This window comes from Carettochelys insculpta, chromosome 5, assembly GCF_033958435.1.
Source record: "Carettochelys insculpta isolate YL-2023 chromosome 5, ASM3395843v1, whole genome shotgun sequence".
Classification (NCBI taxonomy): Eukaryota; Metazoa; Chordata; order Testudines; family Carettochelyidae; genus Carettochelys; species Carettochelys insculpta.
Window position 1 is genome coordinate 36,258,089 of NC_134141.1, and position 23,075 is coordinate 36,281,163.

The 23,075-nt window shown below is 41.0% G+C and overlaps 1 protein-coding gene across 1 annotated transcript in view; it reads left to right on the forward strand.

Annotated features, from left to right (window-relative positions):
* Nucleotides 1-23,075, forward strand: part of CNTLN (centlein) — a 319,293-nt gene that overhangs the window by 265,824 nt on the left and 30,394 nt on the right. The window contains exons 19-21 of the mRNA XM_074994934.1: nt 3,485-3,676; nt 20,028-20,125; nt 21,885-22,011. Of these exons, the coding sequence (XP_074851035.1) occupies nt 3,485-3,676; nt 20,028-20,125; nt 21,885-22,011 (417 nt within the window). The remainder of the gene's footprint in view (nt 1-3,484; nt 3,677-20,027; nt 20,126-21,884; nt 22,012-23,075) is intronic.

The window sequence follows — 23,075 nt, forward strand, 5'->3', positions numbered from 1 at the left end:
CACTAAATACTTACAGCAGAGGGTTTTTGTTGCTGTTTCGTATTAATATTAAAGCAGATCAGTTATGACTATGTCTCTGTTCTACTCAATTTTGTAGTTATAGAGTCTGCTGTATGCAGAGGAATACCAGTGTGGTCATGCATTTCTCTGTATTGACACACTGGACAAACATGTCAGATTTATCAAGCAGGGAGCCAAGAAGCGGGGAGCTCACCCAAGGTGATACCATGGGTGAAACCCAGTCCCATTGAAATCAAATGAGAATTCTGTCACAGGCTTGGATAGGGATTTCATTTTCTGTGCACCATAGAATGGAGATCTGTGGCTATACCAAGAGCAGGGGGCTTAGGATAAGTGGGTACACAGTGAATCTGTAAACATCTGTCACTACAACCAGGCATAGCAGCTGCAGCCTGGATTTACAAACACCTGGTCTAGTTAGGAGTGAAAATTTCACTGTTCAGCCCCATGACCTCTTCCCACGGAGGAAATATTGTTAGAGTCTGTAACTCAGGGTTCAGCTACAGGGTAGGAAGACCAGAAAAGAATAATTAAAAAAAAATCAACAAACTGAAATTTACTACTGGAGGGGGAAAAATCAAAATGACGAACTTAAGGTAGTTAACAAAAGAGCTCCTCTTCAGGTCTAGATGGCTTGAATACTTGTGTGTCTTATATTTGAAGTTTGTCTAATAAAAGATATTACCTCACCCAAATGGTTTCTCTAATTACCTTTAACCAACATGGCTACAATTGTACTGCATTTGCCTTCATGTCAGTCTGAGATGGGGTATACACACCTCTCTCAGCAAAAACAAGAAGTCCTGTGGCATCTTATAGTCTAACAGATATTTTGGAGCATAAGCTTTTGTGGGCAAAGACCCACTTCATCAGATGTGTTTGCCCACGAAAGCTTATGCTCCAAAATATTTGTTAGTCTATAAGGTGCCACCGGACCTCTTGTTGTTCTCGAAGCTACAGACTCACACGGCTACCTCTCTGATACTCTCTCAGCAGTCACTGATCACAAGGCACATCCATATGTGCCTTTGCAGTGAAAAAAGGAGCTTTGCCACTGTCCGCTACTGGGACACTCTCCTCCCCTCCTTCCTCTCTGTACATACCTGGTTTCTCTCTTGTATTTAAGGTTTGTACATGTATGTGTTGTAAAGAAGGGAAAGTATCGGTTTCCTAGTTTAAGTAAATTCCAAGAAGTGGGCTCAAGTATTCCAGTATTCCTTGTGGCTAGTCTTGGCAACATCCATCTTCCTTTTCCTCCTTTAATCTATTTGATAACACATGCATGACTATGGCTACTGTGACCATGGCACTTTGGCTCTGATGGGTTTGCCCATGCTTGGCAAAATCAGTCCTGGGATGGTCAGGGACTGAGGAATCTCACTGAGTACCAGGCTAAAAACCCACCACAGCCATAGATCTCTCTGATCTTCACAGACTTCATCATTTTTCACTTTTGTATTTATGAGTAATTTACAATAGAAACAAACAAATCATGAAAGTTTGGATACAGAATAATTTTATATGCTTGCTAAATTAACCTCCACAGCTTCCTGAAGTGTGGCTGTCCTTTGTTGCAAGGTTAGGATGTGGGAAGGGATATTTAAGTATCCTTCATTCTGCATCTTCTACCCATGTTATGTTATAATTTTAAATTCTGGGGGTTTTGAGAGGTGGGAATAATATAACAAATTAAAGAGTTCCAATCAAAAGTGACGTTGGTACCAGTAGGCTGCTGTTGAGGAATGAAATTACCAGAAACTCAGAAAAAAGTGGAAAGATTAAGCTTTTTAACCAAGGCTGGTCCTTATCTCAGATATATACACATGATTCCCAATGGCTTTAATACGTATAGTAGAGTGCAGAAATGGTATCAGCAGTTGGGTTCAAAAATTAGACTGTCCACTGTATATATAAATAATTTTTAATCTCATTGAAAATGTGGTAACTTCCCCCTGCTGTCTGTAATGAACTTAAATATGCTGATGGAAGTATGTTTGTTTCCTTTTTTCCTAGATGTATACAAATCTGTGTGTAATTTAAATATGCGTACATTTTATGGTGTTTATATTTTTAGTATTTATTTTGCACATAACTTTGAACAATGTAGAAGTCTGCTTTTAATGCTACTGTTAACATCTTTTGAAACAGAGCAATATCTTTATCAATTATTTTACATACCACAATGTAATTCACTATACATTTGCCATTTGAAAGCTGTAGTATGTTTTTTTCAAATTCTAATCAGTGTTCTTCACAAAGAAGCTTTTCCTTCCTTTGAGAGATTTCAGTACCATTTTGTCTAATTGTTCCTTATGTTTAACTACCATATTATAAGCTTTTTTGGAATAATGAAATAGTACTGTAGTTACCCTCTTAAGGAGCAGAGAGTTATGTCCTTAAGGGTTGGTGGCTTTCTGCTGACTACAGAATCGTGAGAGATAAGTAGTGGCATAAAGTTTGTCAGATGCCCTTTTCACAGAATAATATTCATTGTGTATTCCTTAATATAGAATTAAAGAAAATATTTTTATGTCTAAAATTATGTATTTAAGTACCACTATGCTATTATACTTCACTGGTTAAAGCGGCATTGTCAGTTGTCAATCAAGCACTATAAGACTGAAATAGTTTGGATGCTATTTATTTGAACTAAATCCCTAACAAGCCTCATCTGCTAATTGGACTTGTTGCTAAATGAGAAGCATTTTGGCTGCAGTATAAGGTGGTAAGACCTACCCAGTGGAATAAACAACTAACATCTGTTATTCTGTCCTGCTCCAGCTTGGCTTTTACCAGTTAAGTACATCAGCCCTAGAGTCAAGGTTATAGAATACATGGCTCTCTGGCTATGGTGCATATACATGAAAGGGAAGGAATAACACAACATGAGTAAAGATCATCCAACCAAAATATGTTTTGTGCAGCTGGTCTATTTTGCTTTAACCTCTACAAGCCCTACAAATATCAAAACAAAAGCCAAGAAATAGGGTGTATGTTTTACAGCAGTTGTCAACAGAACATTCCTGAAAGCTTACAATAGTCACCATTAAAACAAAATTGACATTTAGCCATCTTTACCACACAGTGATGTCTGAGATACCTTGATATTTCCTCAGACTTAGTAAAGGAAATAATTACAGAAAGAGACAGCCCTTTAGGTAAACAATTTTTAACAGTAACCACTGTTATTATATAGCTTATAGTTTTGTTTCCTGTCATGAGACAAATATCAATATATGGAATCAAACTGTAAGATTTCACATAGGACTTTTTGTACTAGGTTACTTGTGTTTACAGCCAGATTTGTTTTTTCTGTGCTCTGTACCAGTGAATTCAGCCAACTAACTTGTAGAATAAAAATAATATATGAGTCTCTTTACTTTCAATGCTAAACCAAATAAAGCAGAAACAAGTATGTTTTGAATGCAGTTGTGACTATTTATCACTTTTATTTGGAAAACAGACATTGACCACTGATCTGGCTGATCTGCAACGAGAAAGAGATGATTTACAAGGCAAATTAGAGCATCTGGGCCAAGCTACCAGATTGAAAGAGGGTCTGTCTTCTGTGACCTCTAACCAAATTGAAGTCACATCAGCTACTCCTTCAAAGAATACAGATTTGGAGATGAAACAGCTGTACTGCAAACTCAAGGTGAGAGAATAGACTATTCAGCTAACGGGATAACTTTTACTATAGTATTGTTTCATTTACTGTCTCAAAAATGTGAAAAGGTAGTTTTCCAAAGACTAGTCATAACTAGGAATGTGATGTCAGAAAATCTATACTATTAGATGGTAGACATATAGTCCTAGCCAAGTGAAACTTACAGCTAAATGATCTTTTACAGACAAAGCAAGCTGTGATGAAAGCATGTTGAAAGTTCAGTGAGACAGTGTTGTTAGTGCGGAACTGTATAACTTCAAGTTTTGTATGAGAAAGAGTTGAGCATTAGTGACTGTGATAAGATTGAAGTTTGCTGGCTGTGCAAGTCATGTAACGCTTTGTCATCTTCTCTATAAATCACTGCATCTACACTATGAGATAAATTTGCATATAAGGCAGTTAGCTCAATATTACTATGACTGTCTTCACTGTAAATACCAATAGCTTGATTCAAGGAGTACTAATATCGATATCATAATATCGTTGGTACCTGCTGAGTGTAGTGTCAAGCTCGAATTCAAAAGTTGGATAAAACACCAGTGTGGAAGCGCCATGTTTTTAAATAGAACGTATGAGCCTCCGGAGGTGTCCCATATGTAACTCACAATGCCCCTCACTGTTCCACTCTGGCTGCTGCTCTCCAGGTCTGCAGGAATTAGGTAACAGGAAGACCGTGAATTTCAAATCATAGAATGATAGGCTGGAAGGGACCTCAGGAGGTCATCTAGTCCAGCCCCCTGCTTCAAGCAGGGTAACCCCCACTAAGTCATCCCAGCCAGGACCTTGTCAAGCTGGGACTTAAAAATTTTGGGGGATGGAGAATCCAACACCACTCTAGGCAATGCATTCCAGTGCTTCACCACCCTCCTGGTAAAATAGTTTTTTCCTAATATCTAACCTACACCTCCCCCTCTTCAACTTCAGACCATTACTCCTTGTTCTGCCATCTGACACCACTGGGAACAGTTTCTCACCCTCCTCTTTAGAGCTCCCCTTCAGGGAGCTGAAGGCTGCTATTAAATCACCCTTAAGTCTTCTCTTCTGTAAACTAAACAAGCCCAAATCCCTCAGCCTATCCTCATAGGTCTTGTGCTCCATCCCCTTAATCATTTTTGTTGCCCTCCGCTGAACCTGCTCCAGTACATCCACATCCTTTTTATACTGGAGGGCCCAAAAGTGGACAGAATATTCCAGATGAGGCCTCACCAGTACTGAAGAGAGGGGAACAACTACTTTTCTAGATCTGCTCAAAATGCTCCTCCTAATGCACCCTCGTATGCCATTAGCATTCTTGGCTACAAGGGCACACTGTTTACTAGTGTCCAGCCTTTCATCCACCATAACCCCTCGGTCCCTTTCCGTCGTACTGCTGCTGAGCCAGTCGGTCCCCAGCCTATAACAATGCTTGGGATTCTTCCGCTCCAGGTGCAGGACTCTCCACTTCTCCTTGTTGAACTGCATCAGATTTCTTTTGGCCCAGTCCTCCAATTTATCCAGGTCCCTCTGGATTCTCTCTCTCCCCTCCAATGTACCTACTTCTCCCCCTAGTTTTGTGTCATCTGCAAACTTGCTGAGGGTGCAATCCAGTCCTGTCATCCAGGTCAGTAATAAAGATGTTGAACAACACCGGCCCCAGAACCAAGCCTTGCAGCACTCCACTTGCAACTGACCACCATCCAGATATTGAGCCATTGACCACTACCCACTGGGCCTGACTGTCAAGCCAGCTTTCTATCCATCTTATAGTCCAAGGATCCAATCCATATTTCCTTAATTTATGGACAAGAATATTGTGGGAGACCGTATCAAAAGCTTTCCTGAAGTCAAGGTATATCACATCCACTGACTTCCCCATGTCCACAGAGCCTGTCACCTCATCATAGAAGCTAATCAGATTGGTCAGGCAGGACTTGCCCCTGGTGAATCCATGTTGGCTACTTTTGATCACTTTCCCCTCTTCCAAGTGCTCCATAATGGATTCCTTGAGGATTCCCTCCATTATTTTCCCAGGGATTGAGGTAAGGCTGACCGGTCTGTAGTTCCCTGGATTGTCCTTCTTTCCTTTTTTAAAGATGGGCGCTACATTTGCCTTTTTCCAGTCATCCAGTATCTCCCCCGATCTCCAAGAGTCTTCAGAGATAATGGCCAAAGTTTCAGCAATGACCTCTGCCAATTCCCTCTGTACCCTTGGGTGCATTAATCCAGACCCATGGGACCAGGAAGCCTGTGCTGTGGGCTTATGCTTGTAAGAGAGCCTGAGAAACGTCTTTCTTTCTTTGCTATTAATGCTGTGAGTGCATCTACCCACTGCACATAGGCACAGCATGGAGTTCATGGCTCTGTCTCTACACTTGGTATATTTTTTCTGCACTGCCTGGCTCCGGCTGCTGCCCTGCCACACCATGTGGCAGCAAGGCTGTTGTGGGGGTCGTGGTTGTATAAGTGGCTGAGAAACTTCTTCTGAGTGGCTTACATTTGTGTACACCCCCCACCACCCCCACACAGCTGCCAAGCAGTCGGGGTCTTTCCCGCACTCAGCCACATTACCCAATAAAAGGACGTGCCTGCCATTTGGTGCTGACCATGCTGCCAGGCAGCACCATGTCTTGGCTTGCACGCGGTTAGGGCTCCCAGGGCGGGAAAGAATTACAGGAGATTGCAGCCACCAGGGGAAAGTCTTCCTTGGCAGCTAACGTATTTGGGGGACTATTTCAACTGTCACTCCCCACTGAAGCCCCCTCACACCCCACATCCTGCTGCTGTGGGGGAAGTCTCCCCCAGTGGCTAAGATATTCGGGGGCTTGCTGCCGCCCAGCACAGGGAAGTCACCGCCAGCAGCTATGATTGTCTGGGCAGTGGAACATTTCAACCAGCTCTGCAGCTGCAGACCACAATTCTACCCCCCATCCCCCCAGCCAAAAATATTTTTGGGGGCTTGTTACCTGGTGCGGACACGTGCTGCTTTTTGCAAAATCTTTGCTATTTCCGTTACAAAATCTTTTACCTAAATTTTCTATCCTCCTCCTTCATGCTTTGACCCCCCCGCACCCCCCAAAAAAAACCCATAGGGAACACTGGCTGGAGGACTAGTTGAAATTCCTGTTTCCATTATAAGGTCAGTGTATGAGTTTTCACTGTGGTCCCCCATGTTGGCAATGTCTGTGTAGTGAAGAGGGAAGACACAAATCTTTTTTCCTAACCTTTTCTATCCTCTTTCTTCTAACTTTGGACCCCTTCACGCAGGGAAGAGTGGGTGGAGGGCCAGTTGAGAATACGGACTGTCCCTGTGTTATTTTCAGGGATTGGATGCAATCACAGAAGCCGGGACAGTCAGTGGATGGCCAGTGGAGAACACAGACTGTGCACAGAAGCTGTGTAGTGCACTGGGAAGCCACATTCCCTCCCCTCAGCAACAATTTTTCAAAAACTTTACTATCAACTCTTTCCTCAAGCTTTTCTTTGCCCTGTGTTATTTTCAGGGATTGGATGCAATTATAGGAAGGGGGACAGTCAGTGGATGGCCAGTTGAGAAGACACACAGTTGCTGATTTCAGACTCATGCATCTGACAAAGCAGGTGTTTGCCCACAAAGCTTATGCTCCAAAATATCTCTTAGTCTATAAGGTGTCACAGGACCTCTTGTTTTTGCTGATTTTTATGAAATCCTTGATAATTCAGTTACAGAAGAAAGAGATTTCTGTTAACTTTGCCATCTTTGTTGATGCCCTAATTTTCCTTTCTTCTGACTGGAAAAATGGGCTTTTGCTTAGCATGGGAAGGGAAGAAGGACAGTGCAGTGTGGGAAGATGATGTCAAAGACCAGCAAAGATACCTAGAATGCTATGGGGATGAGGGAACTGTGGGACAGGTTCCCACAATGCACTACTGCAACAGTCAATGGTTGCCAGTTGAATGTGGCAGCAATAGACTGACTTTCTGAGGAGCACATGGAAAAGATGATGATAGTCAAAATTGAATTTATAAATTCCAGAGTTACAAAATAGATATTAATACATTTGATGTTATCTTGTATGGTTGTCTTCAAAAGGAAACTAGTCCTTTATGCTTCTTGCATTTCTTGTAACAGTTAACAGCAAAGACCCTAATGGCTAAATAACCCAGAAGTTACGCAGTAATTTTAAAAAAAGATCCTGTCATATATGATTTGCAAATAATGAAGGGAAAATGATTTATTTTAAAGAATTAATTTCACATTAATAATTCTGATGATGATCAGATGATAAGGTGAGGGGCATTCTAGGTTGGCTGGATAGACAAGGAAGAAAAATAGGCAAGGCACAGGTAACAAGAAAAAATAACACATAGTTAATAAAATGATTTTAAATCTTAGGTAATTCTGTTCTGTTCTCTTTCATATAGACTTTTTTCCCAGCTCATAATGATAGCATAACTCTTTCCCATGGAGTATGATGTGATGTGATTAACATCTGTCACATACTGCTTGTTCTCTCAGCCTCTCCCCAGGAGGAGAAGTCTGTGCAGCGGAGAGTTTTGTTTTAGTGAAGTGTTCTCTATGGCTACATCTACATGTGCCCCAAACTTCGAAATGGCCATGCAAATAGCCATTTCGAAGTTTACTAATGAAGCGCTGAAATGCATATTCAGCGCTTCATTAGCATGCGGGCGGCAGCGGTGCTTCGAAATTGACGAGCCTTGCCGCCGCGCGGCGCGTCCAGACGGGGCTCCTTTTCGAAAGGACGCCACCTTCTTCGAAGACCCCTTATTCCCATGAGCTCACGGGAATAAGGGGACTTCGAAGTAGGTGGCGTGCTTTCGAAAAGGAGCCCCGTCTGGACGCGCCGCGCGGCGGCAAGGCGCATCAATTTCAAAGCGCTGCTGCCGCCCGCATGCTGATGAAGCGCTGAATATGCATTTCAGCGCTTCATTAGTAAACTTCGAAATGGTCATTTGCATGGCCATTTCGAAGTTTGGGGCACGTGTAGACACAGCCTATATGTTGAAAATAACAAGATAAAAGAAATGCAACTTTTGGTAATTTGAAAACTGTTTCTCTAGTAAAAAAAAAGTTAGTCCCAGTTACCCAGGTGAGTACAAGCTGAGATTCCTGCTAAGTTACAATTCTCATATTGGGAAAGAAGCTTCTAAATTGAGGGTTGGGTTGAAGAGGGATCCGTAGATTTGGGCTGAGGACCATAAATCCTTAAATGTCTGGAGGTAAGGAACAATGAGGGTAAGCCTCGTTGCTGGAGAGGGAAGGGGAGCAGGGAGCAGCATTGGTAAGACATGGCCAGGACTGCTGCAAGCTCGAGAACAATGGTTGATTGTCATCTTCAACGGGAGCCTACTGTCATGAATTCAGGGGCTTTAGAAAAATGAAAAACAGAAATTGTGTAGTCTTTATTTTTGGGATGGTGCACATTTTTTGATCCAAACCTAACAACTCAGAAAAGAAAGAAACGTGCATCTTGATAAGTTTTATAATTCCAAAATATTCCACTTGCCATAAACTATAAAATATTTGGACCAAAATCGTTATTTCTTGGTTTTCCAGACGGAATATTAGAGTTTGGAATAAAAATATTTAGCACCAGCTCAATGGAAGCCTTGTATCAAAGATATTAAATCAGTTTTCAGGATATCTTTAAAATTGTGCCAGTTGATTTAAAGTAAAATTAAAGAAAGACTCAGACCACAAACTATTAAGGATCTACATTTAGAGTGTAAGATCTTCAGGCCATGTGTACATTAGCCCAAATCTATCTGCTGTTAGGAATAAGGGGATTTCAAAGTTGCAGTGGTCCTTTCGAAAAGGACCCCTGTCTGGACGAGCCACATCAATTTTGAAGTGCCACAGCTGCCAGCATTCTAATGAGGCACTGAATATGTATTTCAGTGCTTCATTAGTAAACTTTGAAATGGCCATGCAAATGGCCATTTCGAAGTTTTGGGCTAGTGTAGACGTAGCCTCAGTGTAGAAAACTACATATGTTAGGTGTTGTTATTGTTATTATTAATGATTATTATTATTATTTATTGCATGTATTGGCCAAATCCTTATTCAGTGTTTATTGAGTATTTAGTTCAAGTAAAACCCTCACTGAGTTTCATGGAAGTTTTACTTGAGTAAGAAATCAGTAAAAACTTGATTGAGTATTTAGCTCTGTGTTTGCAAAGTTCAACTGTACAGATCAAAAATACATAAACCATACCATCAAGGAGCTGATAGAGGAGGTATCAGAGCCTTTATCTATCATCTTTGGAAAATCATGGGAGACAGGAGAGATTCCAGAAGACTGGAAAAGGGCAAATATAGTGCCCATCTATAAAAAGGGGAATAAGAATAATCCAGGAAACTACAGGCCAGTCAACTTAACTTCTGTGCGAGGAAAGATAATGGGGCAGGTAATTAAAGAAATCACCTGCAAGCACTTGGAAGGTGGTAAGGTGATAGGGAACGGCCAGCATGGATTTGTAAAGAACAAATCACATCAAACCAATCTGATAGCTTTCTCTGATAGGATAATGAGCCTTGTGGATAGGGGAGAAGCAGTAGATATGGTATACCTAGACTTTAGTAAAGCATTTGATACAGTCTTGCATGATATTCTTATAAAAAAAACTAGGCAAATACGATTTAGATGAGGCTGCTATCAGGTGAGTGTGTAACTGGCTGGATAACTGTACCCAGAGAGTAGTTCTTAATGGTTCTCAATCCTGCTGGAAAAGTATAACAAGTGGGGTTCCACAGGGGCCTGTTTTAGGACTGGTTCTGTTCAATAGCTTCATCAACGATTTAGATATTGGCATAGAAAGTACGCTTATTAAGTTTGCAGATGATACCAAGTTGGGAGGGGTTGCAACTGCTTTGGAGGATAGGGTCATAATTGAAAATGATGTGGATAAATTGGAGAAATGGTCTGAGGGAAACAGGATGAAGTTTAATGAGGACAAATGCAAAGTGCTCCACTTGGGAAGGAACAATCAGTTTCACACATACAGAATGGGGAGAAACTGTCTAGGGATTATAGTGGACCACAAGCTAAATATGAGTCAACAGTGTGATGCTGTTGCAAAAAAAGCAAACATGATTCTGAGATGCATTAACAGGTGTGTTGTGAGCAAGACACGCGAAGTCATTCTCCCGCTCTGCTCTGCGCTGGTTAGGCCTCAGCTGGAGTATTGTGTCCAGTTCTGGGCACCGCAGTTCAAGAAAGGTGGAGAAATTAGAGAGGATCCAAAAAAGAGTGACAAGAATGATTAAAGGTCTAGAGAATGTGACCTATGAAGAAAGGCTGAAAGAATTGGGCTTGTTTAGTTTGGAAAAGAGAAGATTGAGGGGAGACATGATAGCGGTTTTCAGGTATCTAAAAGGGTGTCATGGAGAAGGGGGAAAACTTGTTCTTTTTGGCCTCTGAGGATAGAACAAAAGGCAATGAACTTAAACTGCGGGAAGGGAGGTTTAGGTTGGACATTAGGAGAAAGTTCCTAACTGTCAGGGTGGTCAAACAGTGGAATAAATTGCCTAGGGAGGTTGTGGAATCTCCATTGCTGGAAATATTTAAGAACAGGTTAGACAGATGTCTATCAGGGATGGTTTAGACAGTAGTTGGTCCTGTCATTGGGGCAGGGGGCTGGACTCAATGGCCTCTCAAGGTCCCTTCCAGTCCTAGTGTTCTATGATTCTGTGATACGTAAATAGATTTTTTGTATTACAGTTTGAACACCCCTGGTCCTGCACCCTCAGGACCTAAGTGGGCTAGGGGAGGTCAGTGCTCCCCAGCTGGTGTTCCAACCCCTGCTCCTGGGAGCCCCTCCCAGATACTGCCAGTGGCTTTCCAGCTCCTGCAGGCTCACTAGCTGCAGCTCATCTGCAGCTGCTGTTTCCTGGCCCCTGCCATGACTTCTCAGCTGCCAGCTCCTGGACCCAGTCAGCTAGACCCAGTCAGCCACTCCCAAACCCCAGGTGCAGTTTCCCCAGGCTTTGGCTTCCTGCCCAGCCCTAGCTGAAGCCTCCCACTCAGCCCCAGATATGAGCTACTGCAAGCCACCACTCCCTGGCCTAGGCTGCGAGCTTACCAGCCCCAGCCACTGCTCCCAGGGCAAGGCTCTATTGCTGCTTCTCCCCGCCCAGTCTCCCTGGCCGCTGCTGGCGCTCCCCTTTCCACCAGTCCAGCTGTGGTTGCCCTACCTTGGGCTCCTGCTGTTAGACTGGCTGCCCCCACCCCCGCCCCAACACTTGGAGTCTTTAGTCCTGGATCAGAGGGGCAGCCGTGTTATTCTGGATCTGTAACAGCAACGAAGGGTCCTGTGGCACCTTATAGACTAACAGAAAAGTTTTGAGCATGAGCTTTCGTGAGCACAGACTCACTTCATCAGATGCTGGTCTTGGAAATCTGCAGGGCCAGGTATAAATAAGCCAGAGCAAGGGTGGGGATAACAAGGTTAGCTCAGTCAGCAAGGGTGAGGCTTACTACCAGCAGTTGATCTGGAGGTGTGAACACCAAGGGAGGGGAAGCTGCTTCTGTATTTAGCCAGCCATTCACAGTCTTTGTTTAAGCCTGAGCTGAGGGCGTCGAATTTGCAGATGAATTGTAGCTCAGAAATTTCTTTTTGGAGTCTGGTCCTGAAATTTTTTTGCTGTAGGATAGCTACTTTTAAGTCTGCTACCGTGTGGCCTGGGAGATTGAAGTGCTCTCCTACGGGTTTTTGTATATTGCCATTTCTGATATCTGATTTGTGTGTGTTTATTTTTTTACATAGAGATTGTCCACTTTATCCGATGCATATAGCAGAGGGGCATTGCTGGCACATGATGGCATAAATTATAGTAGTAGATGTGCAGCTGAATGAACCCATGATGGTGTGGCTGATCTGGTTAGGTCCTGTAATGGTGTTGCTGGTGTAGATATGTGGGCAGAGCTGGCAACGAGGTTTGTTGCATGGATGGGTCCCTGAGTTAGAGTGACTGTGGTGCAGTGTATAGTTGCTGGTTAGGATTTGCTGCAGGTTGGCGGGTTGTCTGTGGGCAAGGACTGGTCTGCCTCCCAAGGCCTGTGAAAGTGGGGGATCATTGTCCAGGATGGGTTGTAAATCCCTGATGATGCACTGTAGAGGTTTTAGCTGAGGACTGTAGGTGATGGCTAGTGGTGTTCTGTTGTTTTCTCTCTTGGGCTTGTCCTGTAGTAAGAGGCTTCATGGCACACGTCTGGCTCTGTTGATCTGTTCTTTCACTTCCTCAGGTGGGTATTGCAGTTTCAAGAATGCTTGGTAGAGGTCCTGTAGGTGTTTGTCTCTGTCAGAGGGGTTGGAGCAAATGTGGTTATATCTTAGTGCTTGGCTATAGACAGTGGATTGTGTGGTTTGTCTGGGATGGAAGCTGGAGGCATGAAGGTAGGCGTAGCGGTCAGTGGGTTTACGGTACAGGGTGGTATTGATGTGGCCGTCGTGTATTAGCACCATGGTGTCCAGGAAGTGGATCTCCTGTGTGGACTGTTCCAGGCTGAGGTTGATGTTGGGGTGAAAGTTGTTGAAGTCCCCGTGGAATTCCTCCAGAGTCTTCTTCCCATGGGTCCAGATGATGAAGATGTCATCAATGTAGCGTAAGCAGGGATGGGGTGTTAGTGGATGAGAGCTAAGGAAGCGCTGTTCCAGGTCAGCCATGAAAATATTGGAATATTGAGGGGCCGTGCGGGTACCCACACCTGTGCCGCTGATTTGAAGGTATATATCGTCACCAAATCTGAAATAGTTGTGTGTGAGGATAAAGTTACAGAGCTCAGCCATCAGATGTGCTGTAGCATCATCAGGGATACTGTTCCGGACAGCATTTATTCCATCTGTGTGTGGGATGTTGGTATAGAGAGCCTCTACATCCATGGCGGCTAGGATAGTGTTTTCTGGTAGGTCATCAATGTCTTGCAGTTTTCTCAGGAAGTCAGTGGTGTCTTGGAGATACCTGGGAGTGCTGGTGGCATAGGGTCTGAGGAGAGAGTCCGCATAACCAGACAGTCCTTCAGTGAGAGTGCCAATGCCCGAGATGATGGGGCGTCCAGGATTTCCAGGTTTGTGGATCTTGGGTAGTAGGTAGAATAGCCCCAGACGGGGCTCTAGAGGTGTGTTGGTATAAATCTGTTCTTGTGCTTGTGTAGGGAGTGTCCTGAGCAGATGGTGTAGTTTCTTAGCATATTCCTCGATGAGATCTGAGGAAAGTATCCTGTAAAATCTGGTATTGGAGAGTTGTCTGGAAGCCTCCTTCTGGTAGTCAGACCTGTTCATGATGACAGTAGCTCCTTCTTTATCTGCCTCTTTGATTATAACGTTTGCATTTGGAGAGAAAGATGACGTCTGTCTGAGTTTGTGCAAGCTTCCTTGTGAGGTTGATAGATTTCCACTCCATACGGCTAAATGCAGTGCCTTGCATGGTGTCAAGTATCGGAGGGGTAGCCGTGTTAGTCTGGATCTGTAACAGCAACGAAGGGTCCTGTGGCACCTTATAGACTAACAGAAAAGTTTTGAGCATGAGCTTTCGTGAGCACAGACTCACTTCATCAGATGCTGGTCTTGGAAATCCGCAGGGCCAGGTATAAATAAGCCAGAGCAAGGGTGGGGATATCTGTGGTCCTGCTGAACCACAGATGTTGCTGGAAGAGAGAATCCCAGATTCTGGAGTTTCACCCTGTATTAGATTCTGTCTTCTAAATCATTAACCCTAAAAATCATGCTGGGATCTGCATCCCTTACAGCTTTCATAAGCCATCGTAGCATTATTGACTCACAGGGAAAACACAGAACTTTGGACTCGGTAAGTGGATAAGTAAAGGAAAAACTGCCTTTGCTTTGCAATAAATATATTTGTAATATATATGTTTATACACACATCTTGTTAAGGATTTGAGATCTTAAACATTTCCTTTCATTCACAAGTATGGCTAGTGTATCTATGGCTTATTCAGCACTCAGAAGAATGTTATTTTGATCCATTGATGCCTAATGGAAAACACTGAATAACATTGTAACTGGAGGCTGTTGTGGTTCCATATCAGAGCATTCTTCTGTTTCTTTTCCCTGGTTTTGTGTTGCTAGAAACATGTTCAAGGAAACAAAACATTTTTTGGTAAATATTAGATACTCCTGTTGCTGGTATTTCATTGGACAAGCAAACTTGATAGGATTTCTCTGTCTGCAATGCAGTAACTTCTGAAACAATTCAGTCCTAAAATGTTGGGGCCTGTCTCAATGCCTGTGGGCTGAATGCCATTGATTTTTTTGAAAACTGGAAAAGCCAGCTTTCTATTACAATTTTGTAGGCTCTGGAAACACAGCTGAGGAAGTAGCCTCACAGGCCCCTATGATGGAGTACAGTCACTTTGGATATAGGGCTGAGGCAGTAACTTTATGGTTTAGAGTAATGGTTAGCTTAGAGTTTGGGAGACAGTGGTTCAGCCAGGGGGCAGGTGGTATGTTCCAGAGTTTCCTTTGCCTGCTGCACCAAATGTGAATTTTGTGGTTCTGATATTAACAGGAGTCAGGGAGCCTCTCACCATCCCGAACTCTGTCAGATACACCCACTTCCTAGCTGAGCTTTCCATTCTCAGGGTCTGACCTGTTAGTCTGAGCCCTTTCTACCTCTTTTGGGATATGCGGCCCATCCTACTTTACAAGTCATGTAATCCAACTTTCATCCATTGCCTCCCTGAAATCTGTACATCTGTGATATCCACTCTGGCACCTCTCTCTTTGCAGCCAGAACCCAACTGCCAGAGTTCTCCTGTGACATCTGGCTTAATCCACCATTCCTCCTGCTTGTCACTTTAATTAGGATATTTCCCTTAGCCTCCTGACACTCAGCAGCTGCGTCTCTTCCTCTGCTCCTTCTGATGCATGCCACTCCTTAGCCCATCACCCAGGTGCTGGGGCACTCTTTCTCCTGGATATGCAGCGTCCTCTTTTAACCCACTAGCAGCATGAGTTGCTACCCACAACATGAAGAGTAAAAGATCAAAAGCTTTAAATGTATCACAACACTGTGCTGAGCACAGTGCATGCAAATACCTACCACTGGATTTATGGAGTCAAGTATCGGAGGGGTAGCTGTGTTAGTCTGGATCTGTAACAGCAACGAAGGGTCCCATGGCACCTTATAGCCTAACAGAAAAGTTTTGAGCATGAGCTTTCGTGAGCACAGACTCACTTCATCAGATGCTGGTCTTGGAAATCTGCAGGGCCAGGTATAAATAAGCCAGAGCAAGGGTGGGGACAACAAGGTTAGCTCAGTCAGCAAGGGTGAGGCTACTAGTCAACTCCAGATCACCTGCTGGTAGTAAGCCTCACCCTTGCTGACTGAGCTAACCTTGTTATCCCCACCCTTGCTCTGGCTTATTTATACCTGGCCCTGCAGATTTCCAAGACCAGCATCTGATGAAGTGAGTCTGCTCACGAAAGCTCATGCTCAAAACTTTTCTGTTAGTCTATAAGGTGCCACGGGACCCTTCGTTGCTGTTGGATTTATGGAGTGGACTTATAGATCCAAATCCTGAGATACTCATTTCTTACTCTTCCAGTTTGAAGACCAGTGAAAATCACAATATTTCATGAGTGAAGACAATTAGTTGGACATATGATTGTGTGGTGACTTTGGTCTTTTGGACAGGCATGTTGGATATATGTGATTAACTCCCCTTTAAGAGCAAAAAAAAAAAAATTAAAAACCATATAAACTGAAAATATGCTCTTACACTGATTTTCAGATTGATGTCCTATCACCAATCATAAATCAAAATATAGATAGTTTGCCTTCTCTATCCTTTGAAGTGGATTCCAGAAATAATTGCTTGCCTGGTATTCCCTAGCAGCTTTTCTTCACTGATGCTGTGCTGCCCGTGAGTCAAATGGGTAGGGCAAATGTGATAGAGAAAGCCCAAAGAGATAAGGTCTTCATACACATAGTTGTATCTCGGCCTTTTTATTGCTAAGATCAAGTGTGTGTAAACATTCTCTTACAACACTGCATCACTGATAGGCATGAGTTCAGGTCGGTAAGCGCTTGGCAGGATGCGGAACCCATATCAATGAACTAATGTGCGTGGTTCTCCTGCCGTGGAAGGTAAAAGCCTGACTCTGCCTGGATGCTCCGCGAGCATTTCTCAATTAACATCTGTTCTGCAGATCTCTGTGGCTAGGTGCACTTGGGAATGAGGGTCCCCCTCCTTCTTGTGAACAGTGTTAACGCTGTTTAAAAAAGCTTTTTTTATTCCTTCCTCTTCCAGAACACCCTCCTCTTATGCTTTTTCCCAGGAAGAGGGTAATACACCTCTGCATGTCAGAGCTCTTATAACTGTTTTAATAAACTCTTCTTTGTGAGTTTTTGATTTTAAGAACATGGAAGAGGCTCAGTTCTCACAGAAGTGGTCATATGCATGTGTGGCGTGTAAACCCATATAACTGAGTAGCATGCTTCACTCTAATGATGGTCAAGCTCAACAAACAGGTCAGGAAACTCAGTAACATTCTGCTGCCATTTATCATTTTAATTTTTTTTGGATGTAAACTTCATGTTTTCATGATCAGGTAACATGCCAGACTCAGACATTTTTGAATCCTATGCATTTTTTATCACATAAAAATGTTTAACTTTGTAGAACAGATCACTGTAGATCATTTCCAACAAGATCAATCCCATAGTTCTTATTTAGGTAAAAAAAAAGCACTGAGCTTCACTACACCACAGAAGTTATTGCTTACATTCATCTTATCTTAGAGGATATAAAGCTATACATCATTCTGTGTGTTTTATGGTGCATTTGTATTTACCACCAAGCCTATCTTTTTTTAATACAAAAATCCAGTTTCACATTAAACTTGTTGCCGCATTTTTCAACACCTTTGCTTTTTATCACCAACCTGCTTTTAATTTTTGCTTTACTTTAAAAATGTTAAACTACAATCAGTATAAGCTGCTACAATAAGATTTTAATGGCAAAAGAAAATTCCCAGGCAGCAAAGAATAAGTAGCATTATTGAAATAAGTGACTAGCCCACATTTCCTGTTCTAATTTAACGTTTTCTGTAGTGCTAGAAAACAGCCTGTACAATGTATTAAAAACAATACTTTACACCTAACTACACACATAAGAGCCTATACTCCCCTTGAGGTGCATGGTGCTATGTACAAGACTCCCATTAATGTTAATGGGAGTTACAAGCCTGCACTGAGCAAGGAAATTCTCTTCAAGTGTCTCTGTTTACTGCCTGTCTGATCTATTTGCTCACAGTTTTAGACATAAAAGGTAAATTCCCAAAGCCCAACACAATGGCTGAACCTGCAAAATTGCATGCACACCTATTGTGCACCCATTTCCTGCTCAGGCAATTTTTGGATATGCCACTTGCTTGGGGCTTTGAAAATATAGCTCACTGCTATGTCATTAAACTGCTAATTTCAGCTGTGGTGCTCTAATGTATACGTTTATTTAAACATAGAGTTAGATGGATACTTACTTAGCTGATTATTTCTGTTTCTTCAGACTGTTTAAATCTGTGTCTATGCCACCTAAAGATTTGGAGTAAAGCACACACCATAGTGCTGCACTACAAATCCCCCCATGGGTGCAAACAAAAATGTAACTAGTTTTTAATAACACAGTCCTGTTTGAAGAAGACTGTTTTAATTCAAAGTAGGTATTTTTTAGTTTGTCCCCAGAGTTTCCATGTGGGGAGAGGAATGCAGGATTTTGAGGCATTCTGTAGTTTACACTTCCAATAGTCCAATCTACAAAGCAGTGTAGACAAGCCCTACATTAACCTTCACCTGATCCTGGGCAAGACTGTGCAGAACTCCCTCTTGCATAGAACAGCGGGGATGTCACTCTGTTCCATTGTCCTGAGTCAATGCCCCTTTGCCAGAATTACATATCGCTTGATGTTTGGGGCTGCTACATTCACCTACAGAGACTGGGGACTTGCATACAGAAATCTCATCAAACTGGGGATGGTTGCTCCATATCTTCTATTTAGCAGAGTCAGAGGACGGTGGAGCAATAGCTATTCTTGTAGTATGACTGCTGTCTCATCACAGAAGGATGGGGTTTGGTTTTGTGTTTTGTGTTTTCTTTTTTTTTTTTGTTTTTTTATCTTTTTAATGTTCCTGCAAATCCCCAAGATCAAAAGGATTGGTAGCAACCACAGTTTCACAGGCCTGTAGGTGGGAATTTCTCTGTGAGGGGGTGCTTTTGTAAATGTAGATTGCAATTTTTTAAATGTAACAAGTTCAAAATAGTCATGCAGTGAGCGAGTGTAAGAGAGGTTAATGAAAAATTTGAGTGGAAACAGTGATTGGTAAAATGATTTTGTTATAACACACTAAAAAAGTATACAGTAATAAAGGTTTTATAGAAATTACCTTCTGGGATCTTGCTGTAATATTGTAAGTGAAAAACAATATTCCAGTCATCATCTGCAGAGTTTATAAGTTAAGACTATATATAAGGTAGTATAATGAAATAGATTTTAGATAACAGTAAACTTTTCTTCATGACATTAACGTCAAAGACATGTTCAGTTTGTTTCCTGTTGCTAGTGGCCAAGGGCATGCTGGGAAATGTCTCTTCTCTGCTCCAGGGCCAGCTCTCTAGGCAGGAAGCTGGCCAAGGAACTACAGCTCCCAGCGTGACTTGTGTTCTCCTATTATGCCCTGCAGACTGCCCCTGCACAGCGCAGTAGGGAGGAGGGAGAAAAGCACGATGCCGGGGGGGTGGGAAGAGGCGGGGTTTGCACCCTTCACACCCCTTCTTATGTATGACCCGTCTCAAAAATCTGGGTCTCCGATGCTCCAAATCATCCTAGCAGAGATGTACAATTCAAAGAAAACTCCAGGAGGCTAACCATGCAGAGTTGTTACTTCTTTCAGATAGCTGGTGCTCATCTGTCTCCACGGTTTTATCTGGTAAAGTGGATTATTAGAGGTCTTAGGGCCAAAATGATCTCAACCTTCTTTCATATTTACCCATCTTACTGCCAATCCCATGCAACAGAAAATCTGGATCTATTGCTTGCTTGCTTTGTACCTACATAGTACTTACCTGTTCCCTGAAGAACATATGAATAATACATAATTATAAAAATGAATGTGAAAACTAGCAGTTTTGAATATACTTTCAAAGACAAAAGAATTATGAGAAATGTGAAAATAGGAGTGTTCTTTGACATAGACTGATAAAGATGAAATGTTAACCATGTTAATTAAAATGAACTTTTATACAGTGAGCCCTTTTACTTTAAACAAATTAATTATTAGTTATACCTCAGATAACATTTAATTCATACTATGTAGGTTTTAATAAACATTTTTTTTTCAATTTAGAATGCAAATAACGAAATCGCTAAACAATCCTCCACCATTAAGACCCTGAAAAATGAAGCCCAGGAAAAAGAAGACAGGATGTTGGAACTACAGGAAAAGTATGTTCTCTTCTTGTATCTGTTGTGTTTGGTGCCACCCCGTGGCAGATATGTAATTATTCCAACATTAATCATTTCAGATCCAGACTTTGAGAGAAACCTCACTCTCTCTCGCCGCCCGCCCCCCCCCCCCCCCCCCCCCGGCTTTATACATTTTTCAAACTGTTAGGGCTTTGCAGAAAATTAGGGCAGTACATGGTAAGATCACATTTTCTATAAACTGATGAGTGATTAGCTGGCTACAATTTCTGCACTGTAATAAGAATATCTAAAGTCAGAATTCAAACCCTAGAGTGGACTTAGTTATCCTTGATGTAGATCTAAATGAATGCTTCAGCAATGCTAAAAGCAGTCTTTCAAATACAGTAATTCTTTGCCTTGGGCTAGGAGACATATCAAGGTTAAGATACTTAAATTGGATTAAATATCCAGTCTTATACTTGTAAAAAGTGCAAAAGCACAGTTGTGTTTGTTGATATTTGAATTGATTAAGATTTATTTTAACTTTGGAATTCATGTATATTGATTTTGACATGTACTACTGAGATTTTTTTTTCTCCCATAGTGTAAAAGCAGATGTAGTACTATTTTTTAATTATATTTAGGATATAAATATGACCTCTGAGCACGTTTGTGAACTTCTTGTCTGATCAAAAGTTATTTAAAAAAAAACAACTCAACCATCTCTAACTTTGATTTTAGATAATCTGTATAATTTTCATCATCTATACAACATGCTCACTTCAAATATAGTAGATTATTTAAAATACATTAATAATGTATATTTTCTAGTGGTTAATGCTTTAAAAACACTTCTGTATATGTAGATTTAGATTTAAAATGTAGGTTCTGTTTATTATATTGTTTTTGTGTAATACATACTGCCTTTGCTTTGCTAAAAGTATTCCACATGACCACCAAAGTAACATTAATGATGCTACAAATGTAAAAATAGATAGAAGAAATTTACTGTACTATAGTATCTTGCTGATTTCTTGTGGTATTGACAAGATATCAGCAATGTTTTATTTAGGAAAACATCCATTCATTTTCTTTTATATGGAAAAAATAGCCTAGTTATATGAACGTATTCAGAAAATACTCAGTGTTTACATGTAAAATATTAATTTGTACTCTAGCTGAAGAAGAATTGTATAAGGCATACATTTCTGCATCATAAAATTTAGAAGTGAGAGCTTGATTTTTTCAATAGGCTTCTGTTAAAATATGGATAAATTATTTAATACGATTTTGCGGTTTTGAAAAAGAAATAATCATTTGAAATTACAGTGTGTTTTTTCAGATGCTATGCACTGATACAATTTCTCTATATTATATATAATATTAAGCTCCAGAAATGGACTTTTTTTCCTTTTTAAAAAATAATTCTGTACATGCAATGGTTAGAAAATATCTGTCACATAGTAGTAACAATTTTTTCTTAATTCATTGAAGTTTCTAAACTTTCTATGCTTTCACCTTAATACAATATAATATGGTATGAAGCATTTTGCAACTGCAAACCACAATAAAGTGGAACCTTTGAATTAATAGGACTAGGACTACTACATAAGAGATTACATATACTATTCTGTGCTTCTGGAATAAAATAAATTGCAACTATTTACACCACCATTTTGGGGGGAAAGCTACTCAAAGGCTACATGAAAAGTGCTTAATGTACATTTAATTGTTTAACCATATCATAAATATATTTCTTAATAGTATGGGTACTATGAATTTTCCCCTTTATTTCAAGGATTTCTCGAATGGAAAGGGACATAAATATGAAAAGACATTTGATAGAAGACTTGAGGTCTCGTCTGAGAGCAAATCAGGAAATTGAGAAAACCTTTAATGAAACATTAGAAAGTTTTGAGAAAAAGGTACTGCTTGTTTGTGGTTAATATTTATACCAAAAATAAACTGCTTTTTAGTTGTAGAAGTTATTCCAACTCATTATACAAACACCACTACGACATTAAGCATACATTTTGTTAGCTTATTGTAGTTCTTCCAGTGTGTGTTTATATGAATTTATTGTATGATGATTGCATTCATTAACCATATAATTAAACCTAATTCAATGTATATAAGCTGGAAATGCAACTAAATAATGAGCATATGTAGAAAATACAGTATTAATATTTGCTGTGTGTAGCCTTACTGGAATGTCTGACATTTTGCAACATTATAAAATGCACTAGAGATCAAAAAAGGGTAATTCTGTATGCCAAATATCTACTGTAATTGAAGTCTTTATCATTTTAAACAGTATAAACTCCTTCTTATAATGCTGCATTATCAATAATTCAAAATTCGGGTTTATAATTTCATGCGTTATTTGTATATTAATTAAAACTTACATTTCAGCATTCAAATTATTGCTTTTTGTACTTAAAGGCATTTCATGGAAGTTGGAAGATCTTGGATAAAATAGGACATCTTTTTTTATAAAATCCATGCAGTGTATTGGAATGAAGTCCTTTATCCCTGACAAAGAGAGTACACCAGTGGGTCTCTATGAGGTTATACCATGGATGCCCCCAAAATAGAAATAAACAATTTGCCAAGCAAGACATACTTTTATTCTCTTAGAAAGCAAGTGCTGGATGCACAGCTTGTACGATAGTCTGTGCTTGCAGTCATTAAGCATTGTCAGCTCCAGAGAGAGTTGCTCTCTTACCCTCAATGCCAGAGATAAGATGTCATTAAGGAATCCTCACCCAGAGAGAGAGGCATAATGTGAGGAAGGAGCAAACTAAATACCTGGTTTTGTTTTTAGAGAACATAATTTAGAGTTCAGTGTAGCACTTTGCTGTTATGCATTACTCTTTCATAGTTTTCAGCATCCCGTTTTTCAGCCTTAACAGGATCAGAGACCATATATTTTGATTGTTGTTTGTAGAGGATGAAAGTGAAAAATAGGACACTATCTTCAACAGAAGAT